At 39.1% G+C, this 18,323-nt stretch overlaps 1 protein-coding gene across 3 annotated transcripts in view; it reads right to left on the reverse strand.

The window, feature by feature from the left end:
* LOC109689702 (tumor necrosis factor receptor superfamily member 10B-like) overlaps positions 1 to 18,323 on the reverse strand; it is a 37,889-nt gene that overhangs the window by 15,959 nt on the left and 3,607 nt on the right. For all 3 annotated transcript variants that reach the window (XM_074055176.1, XM_020168670.2, XM_020168671.2), the window contains exon 2: positions 11,873 to 11,954. In XM_074055176.1, coding sequence (XP_073911277.1) covers positions 11,873 to 11,954 — 82 coding nt within the window. The remainder of the gene's footprint in view (positions 1 to 11,872; positions 11,955 to 18,323) is intronic.

Below are 18,323 nucleotides of genomic sequence, written 5' to 3' on the forward strand. Positions count from 1 at the left end.
TTTTCCTTAAATGCTGTATTCAATAGAGGTAAGTAGACTATTTGTGAAGTGCTAAACTTTCTTCAAAATCCTAACTATGTTACCAGTCTTTTGTCATCCACAGTTTGGATCTTTCTCTAAAGCATTTACAATCAAGTTCATTGGAAATGATTCTAGTAAGTACTTATTTTCCAAACAAATTAGTTTTTCTTCAGACATTTACTCTTATTGGGTTTTGTTCTTATGGTTTTTTTCTTGTAAAACTTTGTAATTATTGCCTGTTGACATTCTACAAAAGTTTAACTTCTAACAAAACAATGTTCAGTTACCTACAAGATAGACAAAATTAAAGTTAAGAATGAATTCCAGGTAAGCTCCACCTAAGCGGCACTTCTTCTAAACCTCTCCGTTGTTTAAATTTGGCCAAAAAGGGTCTTATTGGCACTGACGCCCATCAGTCACTTCTCCTCGGATAGGGAATCACTGGTCACGTCAGACCTACCAGGGCAAATCTGATTCAGGCAAAGAGGGACAATTAACCACTAGTTACTCCATGGATATCTTCAGAAAAAAACTATTCAAAGACATGGGGAAAATTGTCAGAATAAAAATGAGTCACTTAGGCCAACCCTTCCAAAGTAAATAAAGCCAAGAGCTTCAGAAAAGTGTACTTATGCATAGTTACCTGACCCTAAAGATAAACTCTTCCACCTTTGGCAAAAGGTTCCTATTTCAAAAAAAAATAATAATAATAACTGTCTCCACTGATTCCAAACATATTTTCATAGTGCATGTTCATAGAGCTATTTCATGTAACTCTAGGACTTACATTCACAAATGAAAAACAGTGTCAGATCATGCCTTAAGTCTTAATGGTCTATTAACCTTCTTTAAAACCTCTTAATACTGGCCCAAAAGGCCAAAAATTGTATGTTCTCCCTCATATGTGGACATTAGATCAAGGGCAAACACAACAAGGGGATTGGACTTTGAGCACATGATAAGAGCTTTAGCACACAAGGGAGGGGTGAGGATAGGTAAGACACCTAAAAAATTAGCTAGCATTTGTTGCCCTTAACGCAGAGAAACTAAAGCAGATACCTTAAAAGCAACTGAGGCCATAGGAAAAGGGGACCAGGAACTAGAGAAAAGGTGAGATCAAAAAGAATTAACCTAGAAGGTAACACACATGCACAGGAAATTAATGTGAGTCAACTCCCTGCATAGTTATCCTTATCTCAACCAGCAAAAACCCTTGTTCCTTCCTATTATTGCTTATACTCTCTCTACCACAAAATTAGAAATAAGGGCAAAATAGTTTCTGCCGGGTATTGAGGGGGTGGGGGGGAAAGGGAGGGGGCGGAGTGGGTGGTAAGGGAGGGGGTGGGGGCAGGGGGGAGAAATGACCCAAGCCTTGTGTGCACATATGAATAATAAAAAAAAAATTAAAAAGAAAACCTCTTAATAAAAAGATGTTGCATGTCCTTCTATTATTCATACATGGGAAAATATTACTCTGCTCATTCATTATACTGCTTTTATAAAATATTCTGATTTCTCCTATGGCTTCTTTTCTACTGTCATCATCCTGACAGACAACTAAGCTCCCATGCCACCTCTAGTCAGATAGGGCATGACTTCTCCCTCATTAGGAAGCAATTATGGACGACTGACCTTCACCCAGGTGGTGGGGTGAAAATGAGGCAGGATAGATCAGGGGAAATGAGGCCTGGGAATCAGCAGCCAGGAGTTCAAAAATAAACACTGTGTTAACGAGTGGCTTGATTAAAAGCATGCAGGCACGCTTTTCTTTGCTTAACGCCTTACACCCCCTCAATAAGCTGTAATATTTAGTAAAAAGAAAAAAAGGGGAGAAGACAAGGTCCTTCTGACCTTGTCTGCTGCCAAATAATTAGTGTGCTCTGGTAACTGAGAAAAGATATCTTTAAAAAGAAAACACATCCTGGGGGAAAAAAAACCACCTGGAAAATGACTCCTCTGAACACAAAAAGTGTTTACAAAGGCATATACTTATCACAAAGATTTTTTTTTTTTTTTTTTTTTTGGTGGCACTGGGGTTTGAATTCAGGGCCTCACACTTGCTAGGCAGGTGCTCTACAACTTCAGCCATACCTCCAGTCCTGGACACCTGCCTCGAAGGGAGCATCTGGAATGATCCATCCTTTGTTTAAAGGGATGTTCAAACATCTATGTCATAGTGATCCAAATTTAATAAGTGGGCCAAACTTGAAATCTCTGGGCCCAATTTATGAAACAGTGTAATAGTAAAAATGAATACCAGGTGTCAGAACAAAGAGTTCTTTTCCTAAGGTAAATTTGAATCAAGCCCTGAACCTACTTTTTCACCATATACTCCTAATATAAGAGCACTCATTGAACCTGTGCCCACACCCATGTCTGGCTGTGCACTCTATCCCTATCTTTCCTTTGCTTTACTAATAAACTTTCTTGGTCTACACCAAAAATTATTTTTTGTGGCATCATGAACTCAGTACCCAAGGGAAAGTATTTCACCCTCTTACGACATTTGTTTCCTTTTTATGTCCACCTGTTCATTCTGTGTTTGATGTTTGTTTCATATGTGTATGTAGTATGTAACATGGTGTTATGTTCTAAATGATCTAAGAGTACTCTAGAATTAGTGTAATTATATAAATGTGTGCAATAGTCTATCAAGCATTGAGCAAAAATCTTTTGCCTCTGGAATTCCAGAAAACAGCTGACTAATTGCTATGGCCAATGTTCAGGGTTTTTAATTTTGTTTTTATGCTTCAGTCTTGGCAAGCCTAATTTAAAAACTTTGTGTGTGTGTGTGTGTGTGTGTGTGTGTGTGTGTAGGTAGGTAGATATATGCACTTAGCTTTAAATAGGAATTTAAAATAGGATGGTTCTTTTCCCCTAAAAACAGAAACAAGACAAGGATGCCCACTATCCCAACTCTTATTCAACATAGTACTGGAATTCCTACCCAGAGCAATTAGGCAAGAAGAAGGAATAAAAGAAATACAAATAGGCAAAGATATGATCCTATACCTTAAAGACCCAAAAAACTCTACCCAAAAACTCCTAGACACCATAAACAGCTACAGCAAGGTGGCAGGATATAAAATCAACTAACAAAAATCATTAGCTTTTCTGTACACTAACAATGAACAAACTGAGAAAGAATATACAAAAAGAATTCCATTTACAATAGCCTCAAAAAAAAATCAAATACCTAGGAGTAAACTTAACAAAGTATGTAAATGACCTCTACAAGGAGAACTATAAACTCCTGAAGAAAAAGATTGAGGAAGACTACAGAAGGTGGAGAGATCTGCCATGCTCATGGATTGGTAGAATAGTAAAAATGTCTATACTACCAAAAGCAATCTACATGTTCAATGCAATTCCCATCAAAATCCCAATGACATTCATCACAGAAATTGAAAAATCTACCCTAAAATTTATTTGGAAACACAAGAGACCACGAATGGCCAAGGCAATACTCAACAAAAAGAACAATGCAGGAGGTATCACAATACCTGACTTCAAACTATATCACAAAGCAATAGCAATAAAAACAGCATGGTACTGGCACAAAAACAGACATGAAGACCAGTGGAACAGAATAGAGGACCCAGATATGAATTCACACAACTATACCCACTTCATTTTTGACAAAGACACTAAAAATTTAAGACAGAGAAAAGACAGCCTCTTCAACAAATGTTGTTGAGAAAAGTGGTTAACTGCAAAAAACTGAAACTAGATCCATGTTTGTCACCTTGTACTAGTATCAACTCAAAATGGATCAAGGACCTTAGTATCAGACCCGAAACTCTAAAGTTGGTACAGGAAAGAGCAGAAATACTTTGGAAGTAATAGGTATAGAAAAGGACTTCTTCAATAGAACCCCAGCAGCTCAGCAACTAAGAGATAGCATAGATAAATGGGACTTCATAAAACTAAAAAGCTTCTGCACAACAAAAGAAATGGTCTCTAAACTGAAGACACCACCCACAGAGTGGGGGAAAATATTTGCCAACTACACATCAGACAAAGGACTGATAACCAGAATATACAGAGAATTTAAGAAACTAAATTCTCCCCAAATCAATGAACCAATAAAGAAGTGGGGAACTGAACTAAACAGAACTTTCTCAAAAGAAGAAATTCAAATGGTCAAAAAACACACGAAAAAATGCTCACCATCTCTAGCAATAAAGGAAATGCAAATCAAAACCACACTAAGATTCCACCTCACCCCTGTTAGAATAGCCATCATCAGCAACACCACCAACAACAGGTGTTGGCGAGGATGCGGGGGAAAAAGGAACCCTCTTACACTGCTGGTGGGAATGTAGACTAGTACAACCACTCTGGAAAAAAATTTGGAGGCTACTTAAAAAGCTAGACATTGATCTACCATTTGATCCAGCAATACCACTCTTGGGGATATACCCAAAAGACTGTGACACAGGTTACTCCAGAGGCACCTGCACACCCATGTTTATTGCGGCACTATTCACAATAGCCAAGTTATGGAAACAGCCAAGATGCCCCACCGCTGACGAATGGATTAAGAAAATGTGGTATCTATACACAATGGAATTGTATGCAGCCATGAAGAAGAACGAAATGTTATCATTCGCTGGTAAATGGATGGAACTGGAGAACATCATTCCTGAGTGAGGTTAGCCAGGTTCAGAAGACCAAAAATTGTATGTTCTTCCTCATATGTGGACTTCAGATCTAGGACAAATACAGCAATGTGGTTGAACTTGAATCACATGATAAGGGGAGAGCACACACGGGAGGTACGGGGATAGGTAAGAAACACAAAACATGCTAGTATTTGATGTCCCCAGTGCAGAGGAATTAATACAGAAACTTTATAGTGATAGAAGTTCATAGGAGAAGGGGATCAGAAACCAGAAAAAAGGACAGTTAGAGATGAATCAACTTAGAATGTAACACATTTGTACATGGAAACAATGCTAGGAATCTCTCTGTATAGCTATCCTTATCTCAACTAGCAAAAACGCTTTGTCTTTCTTATTATTGCTTATACTTTCTCTTCAACAAAATTAGAGATAAGGGCAGAACAGGTTCTGCCTGGAATCAAGGGGGTGGGGGGGAAAGGAAGGGGGTAGGGAGGTAAAGGGGAGAAATGACCCAAACAATGTATGCACATATGAATAAACGAAAAAAAATAGGATGGTTCTTAAGTTCTTAATGGTAACAGGTAAAAAAACCATTGTCACTCTAAAAAATAGGTTATCTTAACCAGGTTTAACTAAAGTGCAGATATTTAGGAATTAACTCTCAGGTACAGACAAAGAAAAAAAAAGCAGCCATTTTAAACTCAAACAGCAAAAGACCTTAACCTGTGTCATTCTTTCATAAATATAATCTGTGTTTTAATTCTCTTTTATAAATATACAGGTCTGTTAGCAAATGTGTTTGCTGTAAATTGTTTTTGTACAGGAAAATAATGTTAAGATTGCTTTCTTTTTTTCATGAAAATATAAGGTTACTAGGAGTATTTTATTTTTTTGGGAAGAACAATTTTATGTAAGTTCAAAAATTTTATAAAAGGTTTTTTTTTTGTTTTGTTTTTGGCAGCACTGAGGCTTGAACTCAGGGTCTAACACTTGCTAGGCAGGTACTCTTTCCACTTGAGCCATTCTGCCAGCCCTTTTTTGTGATGGGTTTTTCAAGATTGGTTCTTGGGAACCATTTTCCCTGGACTGGCTTTGAACTGTGATCATTCTGAGTAGCTAGGATTACAGGCATGAACCCAGCTATAAAACGTTTTTTAAAATACAAGTTAAAAGAGACAAAATAATAAGTAAAAAAAGATATAAAAAAGGTTTTGAGGATTTTTTTTGAAAAAAAGTTAAAGGGAAAAATGTTTTGGATGAGAAATATTCTGAAATGGAAAAAAGGGATAAAACAAGCTCCCAGAAGGTTCAGAAAGTCATGTAAAAGTGCAGAGTAAGCTGGGTGCTGGTGGTTCATGCCTGTAATCCTAGCTACTCAGAAGGCAGAGATCAGGAGGATCAAGGTTTGAAGGCAGCCCAGACAAATAGTTCATGAGACCATATCTCAAAAAAACCCATCACAAGAAAGGGCTGGTGGATTGGCTCAAAGGATAGGCCCTGAGTTTGAGCCCTAGTACTGCAAATAAATAAATAAATAAATAAAAATAAAAGTGCAGAGTGAATCTTAAAAGTATATATAATAGATGGAGTTATGAAAGCTTGTGATGATTATGATGACTACAATCTAAGAGTTACCTGAAAGAATTTTCTAAAGTCAAAACATAATAAATTATTTAAAGCTAGCACCAAATTTTCTGTCTTAAAAAGTTTCTGCTCTTTGTAATTGCTAAAAATAGGCTTATAGAAGAGGTTTTGTTTTACCATGGTAAGTAATTTGCTTATATCCTGCTAACTTTATCAGGCTTTTGACTATTTAGGAAACTGAATCCTAACTAGATCAGTTCATTTAAGTATCCGTTTTCAGTGATTTTAATACATTTAACCCTCCACTAAAAATGTGTGGGCTGTATGTCTAAACTTCATCTAAATACTATACAAATGTTTACAGAGTTAAAACATGTAAGTTTAGTACAGACACAATGACCAGCTGATGTAATGCTCTCTTTAATCTAAGATGTATTGCATCTAAACCTCTTACATAGAAAAATGGTCAAGAGGACTTTTGGCATTTCCGCTATTTATGGTCAGTGCATCTAGATGGGAGAGACCTGCCATTTGTGCAGCCCAACTGTTTGGAACCTAAAGCACATCTATTTATCTTGGCTGGGTAGCATTATATATATATAATATATATATATGATACAATTAAACACTAAAAAGTGGGGCTATTTGCATCACTGACACTACTTCCCAAACTGGTGGGAAATCTAGGGTTTTGGTTTTTGTTAGTGCTGTACACTTATTATCTTACCTAGCCAAACATTCAAGGTTTTACTCCAAGGGTAACAACTAAGTTAGTAGAGGTGTATGATATATGTAAAACTATGATCCGTTGCTGGCTCCTTTATATGTTAAATGTATTTGGGATCTCCAAATAAACCCTCTAAAACACAACATTTAAAAAAATGCTATACCAAATATATCCAAATTAAGTATCCCCAAATTAAAATTGTTAATGATAGACATTTACAGGTTTGTGTACAAGGGTTCCCAGTTATAACAAGGACTGCTTAATGGTGCTGATGTAATGATGATAAGTATAATTGCTATCCTAAAATGCTATATACAGCAAAAATAACTAAACTGCTGTCAATCACCAAAATTTTTAAAATTCTAACAATGGTTGTTCTAAGTGTTCTTGTCATTTGCAGTTTGGATCCTTCTCTAAGGCATTTTATAACCAAACTCACAGAAAACATCTCTAGTGAGTACTTATTTTTCAAATATTTGTTTCTTTAAATATTTGCTGTAATTGGTTTTGTTTTGTATTTTCCTTGTAAAACTTTAACTTTTCTTTATTAATGATCTACAGAAGTACAACTTCTATCTAACAAGTTAAACTAAGGAGCATTTTTTTAAGATGCCAGACAGACAAAATTAAACTTATTGGACTTCAGGTAAGCCCAGCCTCTGGACCACACTTTCTAAACCTCTTTCTTGCCTAAATCTGGCCAAAATAGGTTTTAAGGGCACTAATTCTCATATGACCTGCCTGTCACTGCCCTCCAATGTGGGGCCAGATCAGACCAACTAGGACATCTTATCCTGGCAATGAGGAAAGACCTACTGGGACAAAGGTATCCAGCAACTGAGGGACCTTTCAAAAAAAGTTTTAAAAAGATTAAATTATTCAGACAAGATGAGAAATGGAAACTCAGGTTCCAAATGGAGTCGCTTGTGCCCTGCCCATCTGAAAGCAATGAAAACTGAGAGGTTAAAAGGAGTGATTCACAAGCTTGATGTCCATGCCTGTGTGTCTGCCTTCCAACTGGACAGAAACTCCTCTTGCCTTTCTATCACCTGCTATCTCTATTACTCCAGGAGAAACCCAGATGTTTTAACCGTTTGTTTCTTCTTGTCTCCAGGCTATAAAACTACAAATGATACAGCTCAAGGGCTAAGTCTACTAAACTCCAAGCATGGCTCCTCCTTCTTAAACACAACTACCACTGGCTATAGTCTCCAAAGAACATGCCCCTTTCTACAGGGGCCCCCTGGATCATCCATGACCTGGGATTCCAACTGACTCCATTGACAGGGGACAGGAGACCTCTGACCTAGACATATGTTCCATATCAGCAGGAAGTAGCTATAATGACTGACCACAACTCTTCTTTTCCCTAAGATTTCAGGGTCTTAGTCCCTGAGTGGGGAAATGTTTGGTAGCAATTAGCTATGAGCAATGGATGAGGCAGGATAGATAGATGAGGAGACAAAAAAATGTATTACTTTAATAAATATTTAAAGAGCCAGACTCAGACATTAAAACAAAAAAAAGTAAAACTAAAAAAGCCAGAGCAGCTAGACATAAGTGATGGAGGTTAAAAAACAAAAATCATTGTAATTAACTTTCCAATTCCCCAGGTGACTGGTCTCTATTAAGATCAAGTAGCCAGAGGCCAGGGGATATCACTGGATGCTTGGAAGTGGGCTACTCACTTAAAGTTTAATCTTTTCTTTATTCAAAAGTAATGCACACACATCAGGAAGGCCTAGCACTGGTAATTTACGCAGGTAATCTCATTAACTTAACAAAGACAAAGACCCAGACCTAAGAGCTTCATCCTTGACATCTGATAGAACAAAAACTAGGAATTTCAAACAGAAATTTGCTATGGGTTAGAGCAGGAACTGGTAGTTTACACAGGTAATCTCTCTCATTTAACAAGAAAAAGACCCAAGTCCAGGAACCCATTCCCAGAGTACAAATGGCCCTAAAAGTAAGGGTTCCTCAATAAATGTTCCAACTCCAAAATCTGACATGGTCATTCACTCTAGAGGTGACCCACTTTCAGTCTATTGAAAGCGTACTCCTTTTCTAATAAAATGTGCTATTACTTGTACTATATGTTTGCATCTTGGTTGAATTCTTTTCCTACTGGATGCAAGAACCAAGGTATTTACCAATGCTATTTTTCCAGTAACACACTGACCTTCAAAGCAGGTGAGCAAAACCTCACCTCACCCCACTTTATACTCTGTGGATCTTGCATGATGGATAAAAGAACTATAAGAATTCCTTATGCATTTGTGCCCAATAGTTCAAGGTATTGGATGTTCAATAGATGTAGTGATCATCCTGGCTAGCTTTGTGATCAGCGTTTTAGTGTCTCCATAGTGTTCATTTGGAAGGGTGGGGTGAGAGATAATGATGTAGCACTTCTGTTTTTAAAAATTACTGTTTACACTAGCCAGTAGTATTTAGTTCTTAAAAGGGACTTGAGAGCCGGGTGCTGGTAGCTTATGTTTGTAATCCTAGCTACTCAGGAGGCAGAGATCAGGAGGATCAATGTTCAAAGCCATCCTGGGCAAACAGTTTGTGAGACCCTATCTCAAAAAAACCCATCGTGCGCGCGTGTGTGTGCGCATACACACACACACACACACACACACACACATACACACACACACACACACACACACACACACACAAAAGGCTGGTGGAGTGGCTCAGGGAAAGGCAGACTAGAATTAGGGAAAGTTCAGGATGCATAGAAAATATAGGACCTAATATTGCATGTGTGTGTAGGTTGTCCTCGCCCTGGCTCAGAGATGACCTAGATCATCCAAACCTGGCCAGACCACCTTTACCTGACCCAGACCACCCATGCCCCTCCCCACTCTTTGATCATTGGATGGAAATCACCTGGTTCCTCCCTTCCCGTAGGCGAGCATAAGCTTTAAAAGCACCTGGAGGAGAGAAGTATGCTCTCTTTGCCTCCAGATTCCACCTGTGCCCACCATGCTCCCTTTTGTATTTCCCTTCCCTAGCTTTTAATAAACTCCCTTTACACACCCATATGTCCTGCCATGGATTCTTCCCTATGGGACACAAGGACTTTGGAAGTCTTCTGATCACAGACTGCACTGTGCTGTTACCATTTGGCAAAGCCAGCCAGGAGAAACAGTGAGTCTCCAGAATCTCTATTTTAAAGGGTTATTTCTACTCTTTCCTTCTCTTCCCTCTGTGTCTCTGAAACCACAGCCAAGGGAATGGGCTAAGCTCAACCCTCCGGAAATACAGCAGGGAGGGGCCAGGTCCTTGTCTTTCCTTTTTTTTGACTGCCAGGTTCAGGCAGCCATGTGGCCCTGGGAAGGCGATCAGGACTACCTTAGAGCCCTGCAATGCTAACCATGGTGGCCATCACCCCAGGCATTCAGGTTGGACCCCATTTGCCCAACTCAGCCAGCTCCAAATCTTATACTGCCCCCAGGGGTGGGGATGCTTGTCTGCTGGAGCTTAACACAGGGGAAAGACACACCTGTGCCCTGCGTCCTGCCATGGATTCTTCCCTGTGGGACACAAGAACTTTGCGAAGTCTTCTGATCACAGACTGCACCGTGCACTAACAAAGGTGTAGGCCCTGAGTTCAAACCCCAGTACTGCAAAAAGTAAAAAAAAGGGACTTGAGAAATCTCCCAGGATTACTAAAAAGTTTCTTTCCACCTAATGAGATCATCTGGCAATTTCTTAGCTTTGTCTGTCTCCAACAGAAATATTTTGTGGTGGGGTCTGACCACTGATGCAGAGCCTGGGTTTCTCTATAATAAATTGCTCTGCCAAGTACAAGAGTTAGAGATGCTGGGCCCTGGTGGCTCAGGTCTGTAATCTTAGCTACTCAGGAAGCAGAGAAAAAGGAGAATCATGGTTTGAGGCCCACCTGGGCAAGACCCTATCTCGAAAAAACCCATTACAAAAAAAGAGCTGGTGGAGTAGCACAAGGTATAGGCCCTGAGTTCAAATCACAGTACCTCAAAAAGAAAAGAAAAGTTGCAGACTCCCTATAGGCCAGAATGAAGCAGGTGGATGAGTAAGACTCTTCTGTCATGGGGACATTTCACAATAGATCAGTCTTAAGGAACAAAGCCATCAGTGTACGACTGGGACTCCAGGGTTACAGTAACTCCTGCCAGGACCTGTCACACACTTCTGGGTGACAGTGTTGGCAGCATTTGAGGCTCCAGGTAGCATGCTTGCCTTTTGGTGTATTTGGGTGAGTAGCTGAGTCAACCAACAGGAGGTTGGGTGATTAGATGAGAAAGGAAATTCTTGGTTAAACCAAAGATTTCATTTGGGAACCAAAACCCTTCAGAATAATCTCTTGGGCCTTGTACCACAATATTTTCCTTGACAAGTATGCATTTGCTTGCACATAATTTTGTTTGGGGTTATGTTTTTAAACAGATGAGTATGAAGAAGTTTTAGTTCATGATACTATACTAGAAATCTGAGACCTGTGCAGATATAAATTCCAACTCTTGTTATAACTTTTTAAGCTATTGTGAAATTACCAAATGAATATGAACCAAGTCGTAATATACCGTATCAAGGGTACTAGTGACCATCAAGTTTCAAGAAATAAAGCAGGCATAGTAGTGTGCCTCTGTGAGCCCACCTATGTGAGATGCCATTGGTTAGATTGTGGCCCAGAGCAAAAACACGAGACTCTACCTAAAAACTAACTAAAGCAAAAGGGACTGGGAGCATGGCTCAAGTGGTAGAGCACCTGCCTAGCAAACACAAGGACCTGAGATCAAGGCCCAGTTGCACTGAAACCAATAAAGAAATCAGTAAGTAAGTAAATACCTATTGAATGAAAAAGTGAGGAGCTGCAGGGAACAGAAGACTGGAACAACACGGAATAGAGATCAATCCTGGAACTTACCTGGTGGGCATGGCTTATTTGGGGCCTGCAAGATAATTGGTTCCTTGTGCATTGTGACGATCACGGCTGGCTCAGCTAGGCACTGTAGGGACAAAGCAGGGATTGACCTGGGTGGCTTCTGGACATCACCCATCACAAGCTCAGTCTCACATTCCTTTCCCCCAGCCATCAAAACTCAACAGAACTTGGATCTTTCTCCTCATCCTAAAACTCTCAGCCACTCATTTGTGTTTGTCTTTGCTTCTTTGGGTCGACCTAGTAATATGTACTTGAAAAATCTCTCCTTTATTATTTTCTTTTATTAAAAAATAAATTTGGGGGCTGGAGGATGGCTCAAGTGGTAGAATGCCTGCCTAGCAAACACACAACCCTGAGTTCAAACCTCAGTACTTAACTGTTTGTCCAGAGAGTGGAAAAGTATAGGAAAATTTTTATAAAAAAAAAAAAATCCCATCTGTAATCCCAGCTACTTGGGAGAGATGAGGAGAATCGAGGTTCAAGGCCAGCCTGGGAAAATGTTACAGACACCTTATCTTTCCAGACATGCTGGGTGTGTTAATGCACACCTGTAGTTTCAGCTCCTCCAGAGGTGGGGGTAGGAGGATCCTGGTCTGATGCCAGCCTTGGCAAAGTTCGTGTGGGATCCCATCTGAGAAACTACCTAAAGACTAAAAAGGACTAGGGTGCAGATCAAGTGTAGAGTGCTTGCTAGAGCACCAGGCCTTGAATTCAATCCCCAGAATTGCAAAAATGAAATGAAATAAGATAAAACGAAAGTGAAGTACATCTGGAGGCGTGGCTGAAGTGGGAGAGTGCCTGCTTCACAAGTGTGAGGTCCTGGGTTCAAACCCCAGCACTGCCAAAAAAAAAGAAAAAAGAAAAATAAAGAGATGAAATAATATGAAATTTGGAAACAAAGTGAAAAAAACAAAAGGAAATAAAACGAACTGAAATAAAATGAAATGAAGCCAGGCGCTGGTGGCTCATGGCTGTCATCTTAGCTCCTTGGAAAGCTAAAATCAGGAGGATCACGGTTCAAGGCCAGCCCAGGCAAATAGTTCAGGAGTGCCCCATCTCCAAAATAACCAGAGCAAAATGGACCAGAGGTGTGGTTCAAGTGGTACAGCGCCTGCTTTGTGAGTGAGAAGACCTGAGTTCAAACCCCAGCCCCACTAAATAAGTAAATATAAATAAATAAATAAATAAAAATGAAACAAATTAAAATAAAAATCACTTCCCTTCAACCAGAATTGCATCCTCTACTGCACTGTCTTATGTAGTCTGCTAGTTGACCATACATGTATGAATATTTGTCCTCTTATACAAAAAAATTTTCAAAAACTTGCAGTCAAATATACCTAAGACAAAACTGAACATGTTAATCATTTTAAATTAAGTACATTGTTGTGTTACCAACATACAGGACTCTTTTCATCTTGCAAAACTGAAAGTCTATACCGATTAAACAATTTCTCATTCCTCCATCACCCTCCCAACCCCTGGCAACCTTCATTCTACTTTCTGTGACCTCACTAGTGGAAACATTTCCTTCATTTTTAAGGCTGCATGTTTAGGAATACACTCAGGAGTGGAATTGCTACATCACATGGTACTGCTATTTTTGTTGTTGTTGGGACTGAGGTTTGGACTCAGGGCTTCACGCTTGCAAAACAGGCAATAAATTGTTTGAGTTACACCGTCAATAAATTTTGCTCTGGTTGTGTTGGGGATGAGCTCTCAAGAGCTATTTGCCTAGGCTGGCCTCAAACCATGATCCTCACGATCTCGGACTCTGGCACCCGGCCTCTCTCACATTTTGAACTGGATTTAGTTGTTTAATTCCATGAGTTCTTCACATGCTCTCGGAATTGACCCCTTAGCTCCCCATTTGGTAGGGTGCCTTTTCACCCTACTGATTGTATCTTTTTTCTTTGATGTAAAGTTTTGCGTTTTTATGTATTCAAGTATATTTATTTTTTTTTTTTTTTGTGATTCTGGAGTTTGAACTCAGGGCCTACACTGTGAGCCACTCCACCAGCCCTTTTTTGTGTTGGGTATTTTTGAGATAGGTTCTCACCAACTATCTGCTGGGCTGTCTTTGAACTGCAATCTTCTTGATCTCTGCCTCCTAAGTAGCTAGGATTATAGCCATGAGCTGGTGCCTGGCGATCTGTTCTAATCTTTATTTTTGAAGACCTTTGCTAGCTTTGGGCTTGGTCTGTACTTCATTTTCATAAAAAGCTGTAGCTTGTTAACATGTGAATTACTAAGAGATTGAGGAAACCCCCTGTTCCTAATACAATGAGAACTTTCATCAAAAAACTGACAGCTAAATTTTGTCAATTACCTTTTTTGCACCAAGTAACATGTTTTTTCTTCACAATGTTGATATCATAAGTAGCTAATCTTTCAGTGTTATTTCTTGTCATAACAGTGTAATAACTAATTCATCTGTATTCCTGAAATAAACTTCATTTGCTCTGCATAGTGGTGTATGCCTATAATCCCTGGTACTGGGGGGAGAGGAGAAAGAAAGAGGAAAGAGAAGAAAAAAATAAAAACTAACAAGAACACACAGTACTATACTAGGAGTTGATGGGATAGTATAAACTCTATAGTCCTTAAAAAGATAGTTAATGTGCACAACCACCTCCAAAGTTATCTAAAGTTCTAAGCCCAAGCAGACCTAACTATCCTGTGCCTTAGGACAAAAAAATTTATGAACAATAATCTCAATCTATTTCATTCTATTGTGAGCGCAATTTACATTTAACTCTTTTATATCTGGGTTTATTGAACCATATGATCTTGTAGACTATTGTGATAAAAAGGATAGTCTAATTTAATTTTCTTCCTAAATCTATGAAGGAATAAGGTTGGTGGGAGTTTTATTAAAAACAATGTTATCTAAATTCAGGTTTTTACAAATATTGGTTTTAAGATACAAATTAAGGTCTTAAAGCTTGTAAGTTTATATATGTGTGATTGGGATAGCTGTAGTTTAAAGTTGGCCTAGAGAGTTTTCTAAGGTCAAATTTTAAGGCACTAATGTGTATTTTAAAATGGGTTCTGTTTTATCAAAATAACTGTTAGGGATTTTTTGAACTATGGGCTAATACAAAATTTTGCCAAAACCAAACAAAAGTTCACCCTCCAGATGGAATGATAAAACCTTAAGTTTTTATTGGGGTCTACTAAAAGATGATTTATCGTAAAATACTAAATTATATGTGTCATTAACTCTCAATGACTGAACCTGTTATCCTTGGCCTTTAGGGGCTGGGTGCAGGTCAAAACAACCCTGCTGTGTGTCCCAAGCCATTCTGTTCACATCAGCAGTCTAGGATGTGATTTCTTATCAACATCCAAGCATGGCTGTCAGTCTCTGGGTTTCCTAACTTTATGCTTACTCCCTTATCTCTGTTTCTGTATCTAATTATTTGAGACATTAATCTTGTCAGTTAAGCTTTCTGTCCACATCTTCTCACTACAGCAAGCAAAGGACACAGGTCTTAGGGAGAACTGACAACAGGCTGTGGGTTTGTATCAGCCAAACCTACCTTGGTGCGATCTGGATTCAAGAGTTAATTCTGTACTGTTTATTAAGATGTTTCTTTTTAACACTCAACAAATTGTCTTCCTTTATATTGTTACTTTTTCATTTTACTTGTTGTTTTTGGTATCAGCCCCTTTGTCCAGTGTAGGAACCCCCATGCAAGGGTGGGGAGATGGACCCTTGGGAGAATGGCTGACTGGAGTCAGGGGCCCCTGCACTTGCTGCTACTTAGTTGGAGACGTTTAATTAATACTGGAGATATCTATGAGACATAGGGAACTTCCTGTGCATGTCGGAAATTCTCCTCTCTCTCACTAAGGAAACTCCCCCTTCCCTTTCCTCTCTCTCCACCAGCCAGCAGAGGAAATTCCATTCGTGCAATGTAGAGGGGTAACCCTCTCTCAAAGGGCAAAATACACCTTCCCTTTCCTCTCTCTCCACCAGCCAGCACAGGGGAAGCTGATATATTCACCACCTGGCTGTATTCTTAAACACTGGAGTGCTTTAATCCTACTAACCAAAAAAAGATGACTAGTTCCCTTCATAGCCCATTTAAAATTATTTATTATTCTTTGCATCCCGCCTAAATTAGTCTCTTGCCAGATACAAAAACACTAAGATATTTTTCTGGTAACGCTGAGAAAAAACTAAACTTAAATAAAGTAAAATTTGTTCTAAATAGTCTTAACACTGCTAGTGCCTTATATGTGTATCTAAATGTTAGAAATTGTTTATAAAGTGAAAAGTGCATGCATGTACACAGCTGTAGTTCTTTTATCTAAGGTACATTTTATCTAATGAGCTCTTTGACATTTCTACTGTTTATGACAAATGCTAAAAGTTCTGCCATTTAGGCCTGGCATCTGTTTGTCAGATAAAGATTGGTTTACTTGACATCTTTTGGCTAGATAAACATGGTTTTATATATGTGAATGTAACTGAACATCAAAACAGGGGCTATTTGAATTACTGACACTACCTTCTCCTAACCAATGGAAAATTTAGGGTTTTTAATTGACAACCACTAAGTTGTTATTTTACGTAGCCAAAATTCAAGGTTTAAACTGTGATGCTGCTACTGGGTGCTTTATATGTTAGGTGTCTTTGTGTTCTTCAAGTATATAATCCTTCTAAAATAGATACAGAAAGACACCTGTACCAAGCTGGTGTCTTAGCCTCTTTTCAAAATTGTAATAAAAAAGTTTAGTAATACTATACTGTCATATTAATTGCTGAACTATTAACCTTAGTTATTTTAAGTTTTATCATTGCAGTTATAATCCTACTGGGAAATTTACAGACAAATCCATGAAAAATGACTCTGACAAGTACTTAGCTATCAACCAGGACTGACACTCTTAAGTATTGGGGTCATTTTATATTTTCCTTGTAGAAACTTTATAACTATTGTCTGTTGACACTTTACAGAACTTTAACGTGTCAGTACATTCCCTATGGGACAGACAATTAGATTTAATTAAGCCCAGCGTAAGAGCCATTTTTTTTTTTTTGTGGTACGAGGGCTTGAACTCAGGGCCTTCACTTTGAGACACTCTGTCAGCCCTTTTTGTGATGAGTACCTTCAAGATAGGGTCTTGCAAACTGTTTGCCCAGGCTGGCTTCGAACCATGATCCTCCTGATCTCTGCCTCCTGAATAGCTAGGATCACAGGCATGAGCCACCAGCACCTAGCTGTAAGAGCCATTTTAAAATAAATCTCTTTGTTTCTTAATTTTAGCCAAAAAGACCGCATTGACACTGACTTCTGATCTGTTAGATTTGTTAGTTCTCCTCCTCTGTGGGATAAAATCTGAATTTCTGGACTTTCCAGGAGAAGTCACTCCTTCTTTGGGGGACAAAACTGCCAAATTGGCAGGCTCTTCAGAGACAACTGTTCAGAGGAATAGTTTAAGAAGATGTGACCCTTGAGTAGTCACCACCCACCACCTTCTTAGAGGAACAGTGGGGTTTAGCCACCCAAGTGTTCAAAATGACTACACAAATGAGAGGACTTCTCCAGATCCAGATGGAGTCAGTTATGTCCAACCTCTAAAAGTAAGCAAAGCCGAGAGATTTTAAAAAGGGGGCTCTTAAAAGAATGTGCTATAAAATTTAAGCCTTTTAGGCTTCTGACAAAAGACAGACCCATGTCTCTGGCCAAGGCCTTCTGTCTAAGTAAAGGCAATATAACTTTCAATGATTCATAACTTCTGCTTAGGGACACCGTGAGTCTTCTTTCTGTACAAAACTGACCCATTGATGCTTACCCTCTAATTGGACTGGCACCTGCCCTCTGGTATACCTGGCCCCTAATGTAGATATTGCCCCCAAACAACTAGTCCTTAACTGCACACTACAGTGGCAGACCAAACAGAGGGCCATCTAAAGGTTAAAAGTAGCTACAGGTAAAAACACCTATAGACAAAGTAACCATAAGACTCAGTCACTTTTCAAAATAAAAAGATTTTTTTTATCCTTCCTGCTACACCTGGCAGGGCCCCTTTTGATGCTCCTCTGATTATTAATGTTTGAGTGATGACTTTTAAGCCAGATTTATGTCTTCGAGGATAAAAGCCTTTAGGACCCAAATCATGAGGCACAGAGCTATTTATCTCTACAGACAAATGAGATCTCCATGAGGAACCTTGCCTGTGCAGAACAATAATTTAGACACCTTGTGTTCAAATGAGCCCCAAGGGAAAGAAGTAGGTGACAACTTCCCTGTGAAGATAGGGTCTGCTGCCCTTGTCAGCTCAAAGCAGATTCAGAAGAAAAAAGAACTCCAGTCCCTCAGCACCTTCACAAAGATTTTTTGGGGATCTTTTCTCTCAGGGGAAATTTGAGGCAGGCTAGGAAGTAGAGAAAGTTCAGGTATTGACAGTACTGACAGCCACT

This window comes from Castor canadensis, chromosome 14 (genome assembly GCF_047511655.1).
Source record: "Castor canadensis chromosome 14, mCasCan1.hap1v2, whole genome shotgun sequence".
Lineage (NCBI taxonomy): Eukaryota > Metazoa > Chordata > Mammalia > Rodentia > Castoridae > Castor > Castor canadensis.